This window comes from Nilaparvata lugens, unplaced genomic scaffold (assembly GCF_014356525.2).
Source record: "Nilaparvata lugens isolate BPH unplaced genomic scaffold, ASM1435652v1 scaffold5164, whole genome shotgun sequence".
NCBI classification, from domain to species: Eukaryota; Metazoa; Arthropoda; class Insecta; order Hemiptera; family Delphacidae; genus Nilaparvata; species Nilaparvata lugens.
The window spans coordinates 4,308-17,981 of record NW_024091058.1 but is presented as its reverse complement, the minus strand read 5'-3'; the positions used below and the strand labels follow the sequence as shown (position 1 = coordinate 17,981).

The following is a 13,674-nucleotide window of genomic DNA, read 5'->3' as shown; positions in this document are numbered from 1 at the left end:
TTGAAAGATTAGATAATAACGGGTACCATGGCTAAAATTAGAACATCCAAATTGAAAAGAATTTTATTTGCTACTTATTATATTATATAAAGTATTGGAAAATTTGAGGTTAGGCTTAAAATACCTACTGATCGACGACCTAATAATCGATCAAGTCGCATAATGTGAAATCTAGCCAGACACCTTGGCAAAAATTTATTGTAAACAAATGGTATTCAACTAGAGCACTTTGGAAAGCACATGGCTAATTGTTGTAGAGGGAGAAACAAATTATAAATTCTAAAAAAATCTATTATCTGTAATGAATATACATAAACCACCAAATAAAAATAAATTAGAATATTAAGGAAGTAGGATATTCCTTGGCGCATGGATACATTAATGAATTTGCATGAACCAATCAAATTATCAAATTGCAGTGATCGATGGGCGGCAATAGAGAGCCGATTCAAATGTATATATAAATATTTCTATAAATGATAAGAATTTATAGATTATCACTACTCAGTTTATTTATTGGATATGGTCCGAGAAAGTATAAAATATTATACCTAAGATATAGGTCATAATTTAGCAGATTGGCACGGACTATTTGATCTTTTTAATGGCGTAGTAGGGAATTATTTAAATATATGTAAATTTGTAAGTTGGAAATGAAATTGTAGAAATAAGAGTAGAACCTGCCCTCTTGCCTGCCAGACGCCACTATAGAACGACACTAAATTTTTTAGAGCACAAGACCCTTTGTTAAATTGTACTTTTGAAAGACTTAAAGTTTAAATTCATTAATTAATTTTTTATAAGACTTAGTGATGCTGCATTAAAGCAAAAGCCATTTAAACATTTATTTATTCCCTTGGAGAAGACGACTTCGGCCACCAAAAATCCAGGACGAACAGGAAATTCGGATCGCCGCCAACATCTTTTAAAAATTCAGCACGTGAGTGATAAATTATCGAAATATATAAAGTTAGGGCGCCCTCAGTGCTTCGAGTGAAACAAATATGAAAAGCAAGCTCGTCGGAAAGGTTATAAATATTAAAAATTATTATAAAAGTTGCGCAAGTCTTAAGAAGGTACAAGAAATATATTTTATTAGATAAGAGTTGTATCAAATTTACATATCCAAAGGTGCACAGATTAAAGGAATATTCAATTTTAATTTTTTAATATGCATATGCTCACTCAATCATTGATTTTATTTAACAATTTGTAAAGATATAATGTAGCTCTTGTTCACTGGATAAATTGATTTATCTACTTCCATCAGAGGCCGAACCTTAAGCCCTGAGATAAATATATTATTGAGAAATATACCGAGATCTATAGATATTAATAGAATTAGCTGGTTTACTCAGCAATATATTGCATTGATAATTAAATCTCTGGAAATAATACGTTCCAAAGATTTATATAAATTGTCCAAGAGCAGTAAACTACGGGAGCTCCTGAGCAAACTTATAAGAACTTTATCTAAGTTGTATTCTAAAAACCACAACCAGACTTATATATTTTTGCACTCATGCTTTACCGACTGCAGCCAAGCTAGGCAAATCGTTATTCACAAAAATAACGTCAGAATACATATATTCATTAATATATTCATTATTTCAATTTTCTAGCTGGTAAATAATTTTCAATATTCTTTCGAATTGGTGGAAACCCCATCAAGCCTCAACAACATATTACTTGGCGCCTATGAAACCAAGAACAAGCCAAGTTGGAGATAGTTCACATCATGCAATCAACGTGAACTGTTAGTTTAGTTGGCGCAGTGTACTTCAACTAACAGCATTGCGTTGTAATTTAAGTTGAATGCTGGTAGCTTTGCGTGCGTTCGAATCCTAAGCACGAGAGCTGTCAGCAAGCTGGGAGTTGAGTTGTTGTCTACTGCTGTTCGGTTGAGAGAAAGGATAGGGAATGAGAGAGAATAAAGAGAGAGAGAAAAAGTGAGAGAGACTTTTGATGGGTGAAAGATCGGACAAACTGGGAGGGAGAAAGATTGATTCAATGTGAGGACTGAGTAGAGTTTTCAAGCATTGTCAGGCTATGATAAAAGAGAGAAAGAGACAATAGATCAGATCGGATTCATGACAATTCCGCGTTATATCAACACAATACGCAACAGGTTTCATTTTATAAATAAGGCTCAGTTCATAATAAATAATAATAATAATTTTTATTGCCAAAATTGGTACAAGTTAACATTTTATAATAGATAAAGTTAGAATCATTCTATTAATACCTTAGAGATAATTCGATAATGGAAATCAAATTTAATCAAATAATAAAACAAAGTATTCAACAAATTTCACACATAATATTCATGAACTGAATTTACTTTTTATTCAGCGATGTGGAAATCGTATACAATTTGATTATGATAATGTAACATTTTTATCTTCGGTGAACAGGTAAACTGTAAACTGTAACAGTAAATCAAATCAAATCTTCATTTGTCCCAAAAAACAGAATTACAATGATAAAAATGTTATAAAAGAAAAAAGTAAAATACAATATAAAATGAAAAAAGAAAAATACCATTAAATAGGATCATACAAAACTATATTAAAAGCGGGAAGTCCCTGCAAGGTTCGAGGTGCCTGAGCGCAGAGGCCGAGTGCTCTATGCTTAAGAGTACAAGGAAATAATAATGGAGTATTATTAAGAAATAGGGAAGAAAAACGTGAGTGAGAAAGGGATGAGAAAGAGCAGAGTGAAGGCATACAAAGTAAATGTAACAGGAAAACTTTGAACATTTCATAGTCCATTCTTGGAAAAGGATATGTGGGAGATCTCATGAATGTGAAGAGTGAGAGGAAGAAGAGAATCGTTGAAAACTGAGAGAGATTGATTGATTGTTCGATTCGCTGCCTTTTTTTTAAACCTAGGAGGGCGAACCCTCCATGCAATACTAAGTTACAACTAAAACAAAACATCATAAAACAAGTAGATGATTAGTTGAAGAGAATAACTTAATTTTAACAAAACAATAAAAGAAGAAAAACTCTTTCAAATAGCAAATGAAAAAAAAAGGAAATTTCTTTTAATGAAAGTGAGTGAGAGAAGAGTTGTCAATTGTTTGTAGGGTTTGAGTAAGAAGAGTAGGTGAATGTAGCAAGAGGAGGGTATGAGGGAGAGTGAGTGAGAGAGGATTCCAATTGAAGGGAGATAGTGATAGTAAGGAAGAGAGTGTATGAGAGGGAGATAGAGTGAGTGAGTTGGTTGCCGCGTGACGGAAGTGAAGTTGCAGCCAATCGAGACAAGTTGCCGAGAGTCGCGGTTCACCAACATAGTTTCAAAGTTCAATGTTTCGAAGCTTATCTACGGCGTACAGGTCTTAACTGACTGGAATTCGCAAACTGCTCGCTCCATATACAACTGGAATGTTGTTGCTGTTGTCTGACACTTTTTGAACAAATACACAAATCATACACATTAGCGGCATGCAGCCTTCTACACCAATAGATGGCTGAGTGAGTTAACTCGCTAAGCCTGTAGGCTAACACTTTGCAACCACAATCGGGGTGGGAATTTCGAGCCGTTTTGGCTCGTAATTGGCTGATAACATGTTTGGGATTGTTGGGTGAGGATCAGCCTAAAACTCATTTTTGATGGACTTAATGACTTGATTTGTTGACTTGATGACATGACTTGATTTATCTATGAGACATCAGCCTACAAAATTTAAAATTTTCATTCTATTTACTTTTTCGGTTTCGAAGAAAAATCCTTGATTTATACTTTATCAATTTATCGAGCCTTATTGATAACAGTAACAAGAAAACTTGCAGCACGGGTTTGTTTTTTTCTATTTTCTCGATTCAGTTGATAATGAAGAATGATTAAGATGGATATGAACGATAAATCAAAAACTTGATATGGAGTATTGTGTCTCCAGATCTCTTCTTATTTATTGACATGACGACTTGGCTCATTTCTTTAAAAAAATAACAAGTGAAGCTATATCTCTAATTGAAGCAGAATAGATCTACATTATTTAACAAGTTTAATTGGGTTCAAACTCCAATCACCGGAATGTGATTTCAAATACTCGTACTAACTGCCAGTGTACCTGCCATTGAGATTTTTCCCAAATATGATGCCCACATGAGCAGATCAAGGCTTGTGCTTTGGTTATGAGACGAATGATGATGAAAGATGAGTGATCCTACATTTTTAGATAGGTTCCCTTTGGGTTCTCTCTACCAACGGGAGTACCAACAGGACGTTGAATTATACACTTTAAATAGGACAGTAAACAGTTTTCTTGACAAAAAATAAATGATTATTTCCCCATACAACATTATTGACATTGAATTTGAATAATTCATTATCACACAACTTCTAGGAGAGTACCACAGGCTCAAACCCTAAACCAATTTATACGACATTCCAAATGTTTCACTTTCACATTTTCGAATTCTTACTACAGTTAACAATCTAATACAAACAAAACATACATTTTAAAATACTTTTAGAATCAATCAAATAATTAACAAGCTTTTAAAAAACTTCAAACCTCGAAGAAACTCTAAGATTGAGTTAATAGAGGAAGAAAGCTTCAGTGTGCACACTGAAGATGACACCATTGTTGTTGAAACATTTTTTGTAATATTTTCCTGAATATGATGCTCACATGAGCAGATCTATGCTTGTGCTTGGGTTATGAGACGAATGATGATGAGAGATGAGTGGATCTACATATTTAGATAGGTTCCCTTTGGGTTATAAATTATTGATATTTTAGACAACATCCCAGTGTTTTCATTATAGATAGATATCACAACATCTCATCAGCAACAGTATCTACATTGAGGAATTATATTTATTGTATGCAGCAATCGTTTCTATTTCAATAGGGATGAATTGAGTGAGTTCAGTCTTATCTGCAAGTATTTTGTATTTGAGAGAACTTATCCCATCTGGAGGAATAAAGAATAAGACTGTGGATATCTAGCCAATTAGGCAATAAGTAGTTTCCTCATTGAACATTATTGACATTAATGTATTAAGAATTAATATTTTCTCTCTCATATGAATTTTTTTACTACTTCAATGCAAATATTAGCATTATAGTAGCATTGGCATTAGCATATAGTAACAATAGTTGTGTTCCTGTTGTGTGTTGCAGCTATAGAGATGTGCGGCTGCCTGGAGCTGCGAGTGCCGAACCAATACAAGGCGTTATCGGGCGACCTGGTCGTCAGTCTGCACGGACTGGTCGACGCGGACCGTCCAGCGCGGGTCGAGCTACTAGAACAGGACGCGGGAGACGCCGGAGGCGACACGTTCCCGTTCACTGTGATGGGATCGGTGCCGGTACCTGCGCCGGACAGGTTGCCGGATCCCGCACCGGCCGCCGTCCGGGTCACGTTCCCGTGTGGAGTGGTGACGCGCGGTGGACGATACATGGTGCGCTTGCAACGGGAGCGGGCCGGCAACCGGACGGCAGCTGATGAACAGAGTACTGAAGAGGGGCCACATGCTAACGAGATTGTGAGTTGATTCATGTTATAGTGCTGCTTTTCATATATTCCTTGGATTTTTTAGAAAGACTCAGAATACTATAAAAACTCTTATAGATAAAAAGACTTGGCAAAAATTATCTTACATATTTTTTGTGGAACAACTCAGATTGGACTTAGATTTGTTACACGATCTCAGTTGAGGTTCTCACAGATATGATAACAAAGTTTACATGTTCAAAAATTCAAGTGAGTGCTGTTCATCATCAGCCATCTCTACGAATACTGCACTCAATATATTATATTTACTTCACTTTACTTCACTTTCCTTAGTCGTCATATGAAACTGCAACAAGGAAGCAACGCTCCTGTGGTATATGACACGTCAATAATTAATCGAATATCACTAACACTCTTCATCCACCAAACATAACAAACATGAAAACACAACAAATTTCACATAACATGCATGAAGTAAAAATCAACTATCAAATCAATTCCGCTAATTACTGACAATGTTGCTCTTGTAAATGAAAAGTAATATAATAATTATTATAATAAGAAAATATTGAATATTCTCAACAAGATTATTGTGATTGCAATAAAAGCAAATACAAACGTACTTTGTTTACTGTATCATTTATATCTACTGAAACGTATCTCCCAATTATTCTTCTCATGAAAAGTACAATTACATGAGTATGTCTCCCATTTCTTGAAGAACCATATATTCTAGAAGTATCTCTTGATTTTGTGATGAAAATTGTTTTATTATTCGATAATTTGTGGAAAAAAGTTTATTCCCCCACAACTTAATTATTTATATGCAAATATATTTCATTTCCTGAAAATCCATATATTCTAGATTTTTGTTTCGATTCTATGATGAAAATAGTCTCTGCTATTCGCATAAGAATTTATTTCTCTACAACTTGATGTATCATTGATTTCAGGACATGGTTGAGCTGGAGGTGAGATGGCCAGGAGCCAGACTTGGCCTGGAGCCGCCAGCTGTGCCGACCTACCCGGAAGACCAGGTGACAGCCACCGTGCAGTTCGAGGAGACCGCCTGCCATCCGGCCATTGGCTCACTGCTGCCTGAAACATGGCTGCAACTCATCTACTGCGGTCACTCTGTACACAGCTGCTCCAACTCCTCTCACAGACAGGTCAGCAAAGCTCAACAAAGTTCTGTTCATCACACGATCTGTCTATTAGTTATTGAGAAGACGTAGAAAACGAAGGAAAACGCTCAAAAACCACCGATCTTTGGCGGAGCCAATACAACATTTTCGTACCTCAGCTGAGAGACTGTGTATCAATTTTAAACATTTTCTCTCAATCAGTTCTTGAAAAAGCTGAGAAAACTCAGATTTTGGGCATATCTTTGGATTTTTTTAATTCGTTCTTAGTGCGCCTCTAGATGGCCAACTAAACAAACCTGCAAAATTTGAATGTATTTGGTCAAGTAGATTTTTAGTTCTGTTGATTATGATTGAATGACTGAGTGAGTAAGTGAGTTGGTGAATGAGTGAGTGAGTGAATGAGTCAGTGCCATGTCGCTTTTACATATAACTATTCATAGTAATACCTGGGGAAGTCTCTTTTGGAGAAATCAATGTCTATTCAGTGAATGATATTTATAAAGTCAGTGAGGGGAGATAGAATTTGCTTTGTAGGATATTCATGTCTCTCTGGTATTGAAGTTTCATATTATGCGGTTTCACTTTGGAGAGCTCTCCTCGAGAACAAAGAGATTGGTTGACTTCCATTCTAATCCAAAATCCAAAACTTATGTGGTCGATGGTACACCGATCATGTTCTACCTTCCCACCACCTTTTCATTCCTATTTCAGCTCTTCTCCTACTATTCAATTGCAATGGGAAGTCATCATGAAATGTTTTCACTTTCAATTCCACAACTCCACACAAGTTCAGTCTATTGAATTTATTCTCTGTAATACTAGTACTCTGTAGCCAGTTTTCTTGGACAGAGCACAGATTTGATTGTTGAGATCATAAAAAATTGGCAACTCAGTAATAACAAGTTCTAGCTCTATGAAAATAAAATCCATGTAATGCTGGATGTAGATTTGAAAAATATATGGAGCTCAGTCCAAAGTCATACTAAATTTTTGAAAACGATATAGCCTGTATTGTTCTATTATTATAATAAATTCTTCAAAGGATGAATCGATTAGAACTCCTAAACGAATCTACAGATGATGGAGATATATGAGTATACATCAATACAATCATGAGATCACGAGTATACGAGTAAATACGAGATATACATCGTTTAATATAATATTCATGGGTTTTGAAAATTGTGAGAATGATCATATCCACTCCTTACTTGTGAACTCTACATCAAATTGGACGTTCCAATGTCAAACTAAATTCCATTGGAGCATTGAAGTCAATCTGAACGATAACGCCCAAAGCATAGATCTCAGGAAGATAAATTGAAGTTTATAGCTGTTTACTATCAAAAGTGTTCCATTTTTATTTACATTGACAAAAATAAATAAGTGATGAATTCACGTGAAAGATACTTCCGAAGTAAAATATGAACAGCCTACAGGATATCTCAAGTTTTATTATGTCGTAGAGTATAAATCGAAAAAGTACTCTGACATCACGAACGGCCATAAAGTTGCTTTCAATCACTGAGAGTCACTCAATAAACTTGCTCAGCATTAAAGTCGAACTCTGGAACTAACGATGAGTGCTTCTGATTCTCAGCAGCAGGATAACTTTCATAGCAGAGACGCGTCGTATTCTTAACAATAACTCTCTCAACTTAATCTCTTATCAAGTTGTAATCTTTGAAAATTGAAGATAAGTTTCTTTCACTTACTCAGTTTCTCTCTTTCATAACTTGGAACTCCATCTTTTATTTTTAGAATCAATTTCATCTGTATAGATTGGAAAATGAGCGAGCTCTGACAGTAGTTATTTGAAACATTTATGATTCCATCGCAATATTCGAATAATTTTATCCACTAAGATTCTTCCAATATTAAAACTTCAAATTGTCAAATGATCTTTTTTTCACTTTTTGTGTAGTTGAGAAGTTGATATTGTGGTAATTATTCATAATGAATGGAAAAGACTAAGAAATGGTCAAAAAATCACAGATTTATTGATACTTAGAAAGACCGGTTTCGGTTATTACACCATTGTCAATCTCTGATAAACTCTAAGTATCAATAAATCTGTGGTTTTTTGACAATTCCTTAGTCTTTTCCATTCAATATCAAATGACCAATGAAAAACTTGTTGGAACCTTTCAAATTATAACTTTTGAACCTTTCACACATTTTACTGTTCCGAAATTGACCATAATTCTGATTAAAATTATTATTTGGATGTATAGTAGAAGTTTCATAATAATTTATGTGTATCGACACCGTTATGTGGCATACTGATGTTGGCACATAGCAGGGCTTTGACTGCTATCATTATAATATTAATAGAGTAAAAACGTAATATTTGAATCTATTTTCATTTTACTTGCTCCTTGAAATTTGTAACTTGCTAATGGAACACAAATCATAACCCTCTATAATGAATATAAGAAATGATTGCTTCAGTATCACAATAACAGTACTGTCTTCAACAACTGTGGTGCCCAAAATACGAGTATATTTGTTATTTTGTCTAATGTTCTCCCCTTCTAATGAATTGAGATTTTCTCTGCTATACATATCACAGGAATAGTACTCAATTTGTCATTAATGTTGTCATGAAGTCATATTTTCTGATGAACAGTTCACAAGAAAAAATATCCTACATACATTAGTTGTCAAACCCATTACCGTACCATCTTTTCAATCATGGCAATGGAGCATAAATTGAAATGAGTCAGTAGTTATACCCTCAATATGAAGTACAGAGAACTACATAATAAGTGTACAGAGAACTACATAAGTGCATTTACAAATCAATCATTTGCGAATCTTAAATTGATAAATCAGTAATCAGTAGCTATTACTGAAACGCATTGTGATAATTCTGTAATTTTGTAAAAATAACCATTAGTTATAATAAGTGTACAGTGAACTACATAAGTGCATTTACAAATCAATCATTTGAGAATTTTAAATTGATAAATCAATAACTATTACTGGAACGCATTGTGATAATTCTGTAATTTTGTAGAAATAACCATTAGCTTTAAAATTGAACAGTTCTTTCCAGCTCCAATAATATAAAGTTGCAGATTGGGATCACAATTATTGATCATCCAGCAGGCCCGCTTCGAGAGCCAATTTGTATTCCAACTCCAACGCGGGCTCAAATAACAATTAGTGAACACATTTTCCAGCGAGACCAATTAATTTCTCCAGCTGAGATTTTTAAATAAACTCCAGTTTTTCCTCATTGAAAATTCGTCCTAGTGAGGTGGCCACGTTATTCACAATTGGGTCTGACTCTAATGTCGACTTTCTAACGGAATTATTTTGTCTCGTTTTTTGTAGTGAGTTTTTTTTATTCACTTTGATAATAAGATTGATTGATTTGATTGGTTCCAGGTTTAATACGATACATTACACTCATTCTTCAGTGGAAAGGGTTTTCTTATTATTCAGTTCTGTGATTGGAATTTTTTGTTATCCATCACAAAACTACATGGGTATATTTCAACTGGGTATATTTCATTCATGTACGTGATTGGTTTGTGCAACATAATCAACTTGCCAACATAGCATCTATTCAAAATAAGGAAAGATGACAACCCCACATGAGTACCATGCAGAAATTTTTTTTCAATCAATATAGCTATAATATCAGATGGAGTGACATGACTAAGATTGATTCTAATCGTGATTTTTTTGAATTTTGTCCAGTGAATTCACGTACTCTTAGGGAAACTTTCATTTCGGAATAATTATCTCATTACTCAAGCACAAATTATAATTCATTTATGACTGAATAAAAAAAGCCTCATTCTTAGACGAGAATAATTTAGGGCAATAACATAATGACGACTGGCGGAAAAATATTTGCAACTACAATCAGACTACTGTGTATGTGTATAATCATATATATAATTGTTTTCAGAGTACTTTTCCCTTTGTGTAAATTTTATTGTGAAATTCGATTATTTTTTAAAAGTCGTCAAAACAGCTGCTCTACAGATGAAATATCTCGACTATGAGTGTGTTCTTTTTATAAACTGCTCTACCTACCTACCTCATGCACTAGAAGGAGGTTACAAAGTCCATTTCTCAAGGATGGGGTGGACCCACCATTAGTTTCCCAGGAAAGAGACTCATGCCAGTTGATAGAGCTGATGAATAACTATACAGAGTATGAATATGAAAAAAATCGGTCAAGTAATTTTTGAGAAAATCGTGAAAAACATGGTTTTTTGGTAATTATCTGTCATTTTTCTCAAGAATATTACGGAGCTCCTGCAATTTTCCCAGAAATGAGACTAATGTCAGTTGATAGGACTCATGAATATGTGAATCTATGGTATAAATTTGAAGAAAATCGTTGAAGCCGTTTTTGAGAAAACCGTGAAAAACATGGTTTTTCAGTCATCATCCGCCATTTTTCTCAAGAATATTACGGAGTTCCTGGAATTTTTCCAGAAATGAGTCCCATGTGAGTTAATAGGGCTTATGGAAGCTATCCATGGTATAAATTTGAACAAAATCGTTGAAGCAGTTTTCGAGAAAACCATGAAAAACATGGTTTTTCAGTCATCATCCGCCATTTTTCTCAAGAATATTACGGAGTTCCTGGAATTTTCCCAGAAATGAGTCTCATGTGAGTTAATAGGGCTTATGAATAGCTATCCATGGTATAAATTTGAACAAAATCGTTGAAGCCGTTTTCGAGAAAACCGTGAAAAACCTGGTTTTTAGTCATTATCCGCCATTTTTCTCAAGAATATTACGGAGCTCCTGGAATTTTCCCAGAAATGAGTCTCATGTGAGTTAATAGGGCTTATAAATAGCTATCCATGGTATAAATTTGAACAAAATCGTTGAAGCCGTTTTCGAGAAAACCGTGAAAAACATGGTTTTTTAGTCATTATCCGCCATTTTTCTCAAGAATATTACGGAGCTCCTGGAATTTTCCCAGAAATGAGACTCATGTCAGTTTATAGGGCTTATAAATAGCTATCCATGGTATAAATTTGAAGAAAATCGTTAGAGCCGTTTTTGAGAAAAACGTGAAAAACATGGTTTTTTAGTAATTATCCGCCATTTTTTCCGCCATCTCGAATTGAATTTCATTGAATTTCTTATTGTCGGATCCTTATGGTATAAGGACCTTAAGTTTAAAATTTCAAGTCAATCGGTTAATTAGGAATGGAGTTATCGTGTTCACAGACATACACACATACACACACACACACATACACACACACACACACACACACATACACACACACAGACCAACACCCAAAAATCATGTTTTTGGAATCAGGGGACCTTGAAACGTATAGAAAACTTGAAATTAGGGTACCTTAATTTTTTTGGAAAGCAATACTTTCCTTACCTATGGTAATAGGGCAAGGAAAGTAATAAATAATAATTTGTGCTTGATTAATGAGATAAGATAGACTTTCCGGGCTGCAGTTTATAGATGATTGATTGCTATTTATTCGACATGACTATGTGATTAAGCTACGCGATTCTCTCAACTACTGTACTCTGTATTGTTGTACGTGTTAATACTTGATAGCGATCGTTTTAATTAAGGTTGTATTGAATTTTCAGATTGTCTACTCGGAACAAATACGAGGCTACCCACGACTGAGAGTCATGGAGCTGAAATGTCATCTGTTCGGGCTGGCTGGACATTACTCACTGGCGCTGCAGCCGAGAATAGCGGCCAAAGGACTTCCTTTAGCCACCTCCCCCTTGCATCACACGTTGAAGGTCAGTGTTCCGCTTAACCTGTCCTGCTTTTAGATTCACGTTTAACATAGGAGCTGCAGACTGATTCTCGATCTCTCTTCAATTTCCAATTCAACGACCTCCTTGATTTCAGATTTTCGTCACTTTTAGGTTAAAAAACTTATTTTTTATCAGGATTCTAATGAGTGATGGGTTGAAATCCATGGAATAATCCTATAAATTATTGTGGAAACAATAAATATAGTTATCAATGAAATTATGACATGCATGAATGAATTGGTCCCCAGCCAATTTATATGATTCAATTAAAAATTTCGATGTGTGAAATCTTCTTTAGACCTTTTTGGCTGTTGACACAGGAACTGTTTATCATGTCATGATTTAACAATAGAGTGGAGAAAATCACTGCTATAATCACTGCTATACTCCAGTACTATATTGGAAATATGAATGAATTGATGAGCCTAGTACCTTGAAACAAATCCCATGTTATAGTGTATTAATCACCCATGTAATAAAATAACAGTTAATATACAGATATAGTGAATTATACAAATAAGTAGATTGATACAGACTGTTGAATTGACTACAAATTTCACGATAAAGTGAAGAGTAAATTAGTAATCAAATTCAATCAGTTATTGAAAATGAATTATTACAAAATTGAATATTACAAATAATCAAATTTTCCAATTGAATATGAAATATTACAGTCTTGGTTTCAATTAATTGAAGGTATGCGATATGTCACGATCTTATTCTTGAAAACGTTTTGTGATCAATGGCATGTGTAGGCTACTACTTGAGACCAGCAAAAAATTTGAGATGAGCTTTCAAAGACTCGTGAAGCGAGCAGTCTCTTGACTCACCTCCGACATTTGGATATATCGGTAAAATGATAGGACTTCTAAAGCACCATCGGAAAAACAAGTCCAGTGTTTCTGTTATAAAGCAATATGATATAAGAATAATATGAAGCGAATGCTGAATTTTGTTGTATTCAGGGCAATGGAAATGAGGTAATAATGATTCATCCACTTCATATTTATACCGTATTTATGTTTTGAACCATGAAAAGGAATGCGATATTTTTATACAAATCTGAAATGGATTAAGTCATTGAACTGAATGAGATAAATTAATGGTATGGAATAAATGAATGTAATGAAATGAATATACTTATTCGAGCACAAACTTAATGTTGTCGTCTCGCCTTTCGATTAACAGACGATAGTTCTGGTTCCATCACCAATATCAACCTCTAATGACCTAACTTGAAACTAATGATAGTTTCCTAGGGATTGATGATGTCACACAAAATTAAA

The 13,674-nt window shown here is 34.4% G+C and overlaps 1 protein-coding gene across 1 annotated transcript; it reads left to right on the top strand.

The window, feature by feature from the left end:
- Window positions 1-5,134: 5,134 nt before the first annotated feature.
- On the top strand, window positions 5,135-12,370 carry LOC111056069 (the record flags this gene model as incomplete). Its single annotated transcript, XM_039444647.1, has 3 exons — window positions 5,135-5,499; window positions 6,422-6,637; window positions 12,209-12,370. Coding segments are annotated over 3 exons (743 nt in total), but the record flags the coding sequence as incomplete, so codon positions are not given.
- Between the last annotated feature and the right edge of the window lie 1,304 nt (window positions 12,371-13,674).